This window comes from Prunus persica, chromosome G1, assembly GCF_000346465.2.
Source record: "Prunus persica cultivar Lovell chromosome G1, Prunus_persica_NCBIv2, whole genome shotgun sequence".
Lineage (NCBI taxonomy): Eukaryota > Viridiplantae > Streptophyta > Magnoliopsida > Rosales > Rosaceae > Prunus > Prunus persica.
The window spans coordinates 1982881-1988096 of NC_034009.1; the positions used below are offsets into that span (position 1 = coordinate 1982881).

A 5216-nucleotide genomic window follows, 5' to 3' on the forward strand; every position below is an offset into this window, starting at 1 on the left:
AGAAGTTGATACGTTGTCTAGAGTGTCTAGGACAAGTTTGTATATTTCTTGTAATTATCGTTCTATAGTTGATTTGCCTTGGATTATCAGGTTCCGTGGATTTTCTCTAGAGGTGAGATTTTACCACGTAAAATAACTTCGGTATTTTTATCTGCTTTTACGTTCTGTACTGTAGAGGATTGACTTTGACGTGTTTTTATATATTACTGTATTACTCTTGACTACTCAAAACGCAGATTTTACTTTTTAGTGTTTTAAATCATTCTATAAATATTTTCACATGAAGATACAGATGTCATCTCAACAAAGCTCTGGGTAATACGTGGCATCTCGATTTTTTTTTGGGGGTCGTTAGGAAGGGAAGGGGAAACTCACCTTTGGCCTTGCCTGACCTTTGCTGCATTCATATTTTGCATCACATGCACTCTTGAAAAAGGAAGACAATAAAGCTATTCATTTTCATTTGTCTTTGTCACTGTCCATGCACGCATGCAGTTGTTGTACGTACAACTTACAAGCTATTAATTAGACATTTTAAAAAAGCTCTTTATCCAAGTACCCACTAATATGCGGTGATTTAGAGTAATTGCTCTTTTAGAAAAAGTTTTGAATTCGAAATCTAGTATCCGTATAGTGTGTTTGTGAGTTTAGCATACTATAGCTCATCTTAATAAAAAAAAATGTCTTTAAAAAAAAAAAAAGAAGCTTTATATTTCTATATTTTCTTCCATTATTCCCTCTCTATTTAAATAAATAAAAAATTAGCAATGAAGCCCGGTAAAAGAATGTAATTGTATTAAAAAAAGACAAGAAAGAAACATGAAGGAACGAGTGCAAAAAAATAGTTTAGAGATGTTGCGAATCAATAGTCTTTTTCAACTCAGACACATTATTGTGTTTGAGGCAAACCACGCACCGCATGAAATCTCTAGAACCTTTTATTTCTCCACGCGTGAAATCAACCCTCAAAAGCTAGTTAATTACACAAGTGAATGCATGAGGTGAGGAGAACCATATGGAGAAAAAAGAAGGCATCATTTTACCAAATGATATCAACTATAACATAAAGAAAGCTTCTTATTATAACACCATTTAAACTTTATGCCAAACACGTTACAAAACAAAATGTGCAAAACATTACCTAGGTGAATAATTGCTGAAAGTGTTTGGTGAATTGTTTGTTTTGGTTTGTGTAACCCCACTACTACGATTAGGCACGCATAATTCATAATTCACAATTCACGTGTGTATTATTCATATCATATTTATCGGGCTCTCTTCAATCCAGACGCTTCACGTGGCAATTCCATGTAGAAATGGGGTCCATTTAGAGGCTACCGTACAAGCTCAATTGGGCTACAAATAGGGCAGGCATACGTTGCAAGTGCTGCACCACCAACCAACACAAGCATTTAGCCATAAGCCTTCCTTATTCTCTATCCTTCCCTTCAAAACCCCCAAGAGTCGCTGAGCTCATCATCATGGCAGGCAATGGCATAACACACAATGTGGCTACCAAGGTGGCCTCAGTAGTTACTACAGCTCAGAACCACATTGCTGGTCATGAGCTTAGCCTGTTTGCCATGTCTGACCAGAAAATCTTAGAGCAAATTTATGGGACTCATGTTCATGCTGATGAATCCTTTGACGATGATTCTCTTTTTGTCATCGTTGAGAACATCCTCAAGCGTGCAACCCAAATTGTTGACAAAATCGTGCAGGTATATACAATATTATGTTATCAGATTGTCAACCACTGTAATTTTAATTGACACTCTAATTACTTAGCGTGTGAAATTATTTCATAAAAAAATAGTTGTGCACTTAACTCACTGCTACATACTGCTTGTGCCTTGTTTCAGGGTACCCAAGTGCATGTTGAAAACATAGAAGAGAAGACCCCCAAACCAGGCTTCAGTACACCATTGTGCACACTTAAGTCAATAGCCTCCGAGGTCATAACCTGGGAAATTTTCTTTATTTTCATTATGATATTGATTGTAATTTTTTCTTGTCATCACACTTATCTTTTTCTTTTGCATATTAATTAACACTATCATAGTTAATTTGAAATTTTCAGATGCAATGCAAGCCTCCAGGTGAGGAAGTTGCGCACAGCACAACCCTGGCAATACTGAACAAGCTATCAAGCTATTCATGGGAAGCAAAGGCAGTGCTGACTCTAGCAGCTTTTGCTATGGAATATGGGGAGTTCTGGCTCCTTGCCCAGCTTCGCGAATCGGACCGACTTGCCAAATCAATTGCAATCCTGAAGCGAGTCCCTGTCCTCCTCAAGCACTCAAACCAGCACAAAAGAAGACAAGCAGTGCTTGAGCTTAACAATCTGATCAAGGCTACATTGCAAGTGATTGAGTGCATCGATCAGTTCGATAAGCTTTCTAGCTACGACCCGAAAGATGTGCCGGGATTAGCAATTGCAATGGACCATATTCCAGTGGATGTGTATTGGGCTATTATGACTGTTGTTGCTTGTGCAACTAAGGTCACTATTCTCACCAGTGATGAGTAAGTTCTTCTCCTTTAATGTTTGACCAAAAATATAGTACACTGGATCTTGATGAATTTGTGCTCAATTTTTTTTTTTGTCCAGTAACACAATTATATTTGTTTCAGGGTCAAGGACCATGATCTAGCCCCGTTTGCTCAAAAAATCCACTATGTCCTAAACAAGCTTAAGATCCAGCTAATAGTTTGCAGAAAACAAATTGGTGGGTTATTACTTGCAGATTTTTCAGTAAAATCAGATACTCTGTGTTGTATTTGCTTGAAATGAAATGCTGAAGAAATTAAGCTTGTTGTTTGGTGCAGAGGAGGCAGAGGCTTACCGGAGGATAAGGAAAACCTTCCAAACTCCTACTGAGATTATGGAGGTTTTCAAGGCCCTCATCTTTACCAAGGACAATGTCCAGCCACTCATTGATGGTTCTACTAAACAAATGGTTAGCTCTACTGACATTACTTGTATTATTTCTATTAATTTGGTTTGAAGTACGGAAAGTTACTTAATTACAACGTCCCTAATTGGTTAAACAGGTCAAAATCGATATATTAAGGAGGAAGAATGTGCTGTTGTTCATTTCAAGCCTGGACATCTCCGATGATGACATTTCTATCCTCAAACCCATCTATGAGTTCACCAAGAAAGAGAACCAGCATAAGATTGTCTGGGTTCCAGTTGTCGAGCACTGGACCGATGACCTGCGAAAGAAGTTTGAGACCCTGAGGCTGAAAATGCCATGGTACACAGTGCAGAACCCTGCACCCATAGCCGGAATCAGGTTTATCAAGGAGGAGTGGAACTTCAAGGGTAAGCCTGCACTGGTGGTGATGAACCCACAAGGAAAGGTTGAGCATTCCAACGCTCTCCACATGATTCGGATATGGGGAGTTAAGGCCTTCCCTTTCACAAAGGCAACTGAAGAAGAACTCTCACATTCTCACAGAGATAGATGGGTGGGCAATGTAGTCCACGACATTCACCCATCTCTTCCCAATTGGGTAATTTCCTTTTAAAAGTAGAGCTTATGTTGCATAAATTACGTTCTTAGACCGGATTAGTTTGTCACTTTACTTGACAGATGACAATTTATTGATGTAACAAGTGAATCTCGCTTACCATAAAAGTAATGTGATCCGTAGATGTGGTCCACAAATATTACGGTCTCTGTAGCATTACTCTTACTTGGATATAAAATGCTCGTACATTTGGTTAATTAATTTAATTACCTTGGAAAACCAGATCAAAGAGGAAAAATACATCTTCTTCTATGGAGGCAAAGACAACGACTGGATTCAGCAATTCACAAAGAAAGCAAGTGCCCTCGCAAACGACCCTGTTTTCAAGGAAGCAAAGATTCACATCGAGTTGTTTTGTGTGGGGAAGGGAAGCAAAGGAGAAGATGACCATGGCATTCTAGGACACTTCTGGTCCGGCATAGAAAGCCTCTTCTTCACCAAGGGCCACAAGCAAGTCGACCCAGTCACTCAAGAAATCCAGAAGCTGCTTTCTTACAAAAACGAAAGTGGATGGGCTGTGCTCAGCAAAGGGTCTTCTGTGTTGCTGACTGGCCATGGAGTCTCAATCTTAAGGGTCATAGAGGACTTTGACAAATGGAAGGACCATGTGAAAGAGAAAGGCTTTGAGTTTTGTTTCAAAGCATACCATGAGAAGGTTCGTCTTGCAACTCGACCTTGCTGCCGCCTAGATATTCCAGGCTCTACCGGGAAGGTCCCAGACACAATGAAATGCCCAGATTGCCACCGTAGCATGGAGACTTTTATCAGTTACAAGTGCTGCCACATTGATGGCCCTAATGCACATCATTAAATTAAGTTTATGTGGCTAATCAGTTAATTAACTAGTATATTGTAATGGCTAGAATAAAGGGCATATAGCTAGCTCATGCATTTTGATGCCTGTAATGTGTGGAGTTGTGATTGTAATTTCGTCCTACTATGTTTTCTTGTGGTCAGAGTTGTGGTAATGTGATGTATGATTTGTTGGCTAATAATAATATTTGAATAATTTCAAAGTACTGTTTTTGGTTGTATACTAATTTACTTGGGGCAGAATAAATTTCCGCCCTAAACAAAGGAGGGGCGGATTAAAGAAGCGACCTTAAAAAAGTGCCTCTAATAGTATTAGTGGTGCATATTTTTGTAAATCCGCCTTTATTGTTTTTCTTGATATATATGTTACTATAATAGGGGCTGTTTTTTTTTTTTTTGGGTTCAAACAAAAGAGAAATTCCATTAAAACTGAATACCAACTTGGTCCCAACAGTGTACCTCTCATGCAGTATGACAGGACCCGATCCAAATTCTGCTTTGAAATCTGAGTCAGACCCTGTGCGTGTCCGACACCTGGTGAATGTCGGGCACAAATGACCTATTTGCCCTTCTATACAAAACACGATAAAAACAACAAGGTTGACTTCTACCGAAAAACCGGCAGAATTTCCCTTGTAACTGGCTCAATACCAAAACATTTTCACCTGCCAAATAAGTATACATATCTACAACCAACTGCCAGCATACGTATATATACATTCCAACAGTTCAATTCACAGTCTATGACAAAATATCAGAGCGACTACTAAGAATTTACAAAGGAGTGAATCTTTTTACAAAACAAAAATCCTACATCAAAGAAAGGCGCGGAAGATGGGAAGTGGCCCGGTGGTGGATTCCTGTGC

General features: G+C 39.0%; 1 protein-coding gene across 1 annotated transcript; it reads left to right on the forward strand.

The window, feature by feature from the left end:
* On the forward strand, nt 1397–4729 carry LOC18792950 (protein SIEVE ELEMENT OCCLUSION B). The gene is made up of 7 exons (XM_007225057.2): nt 1397–1721; nt 1863–1955; nt 2081–2526; nt 2635–2729; nt 2830–2960; nt 3055–3519; nt 3761–4729. The coding sequence occupies exons 1-7, from the start codon at nt 1482–1484 to the stop codon at nt 4346–4348; spliced, it is 2058 nt and encodes a 685-aa protein (XP_007225119.2). The 5' UTR covers nt 1397–1481; the 3' UTR covers nt 4349–4729.

Excerpts from the sequence above, each read along its gene's own strand:
- LOC18792950 (XM_007225057.2), top strand. The coding sequence starts at position 1,482 with ATGGCAGGCAATGGCATAACACACAATGTGGCTACCAAGGTGGCCTCA. Across the intron at positions 1,956-2,080 it reads TTAAGTCAATAGCCTCCGAG|ATGCAATGCAAGCCTCCAGG; the intron begins GTCATAACCTGG and ends TGAAATTTTCAG. Across the intron at positions 2,961-3,054 it reads ATGGTTCTACTAAACAAATG|GTCAAAATCGATATATTAAG; the intron begins GTTAGCTCTACT and ends TTGGTTAAACAG.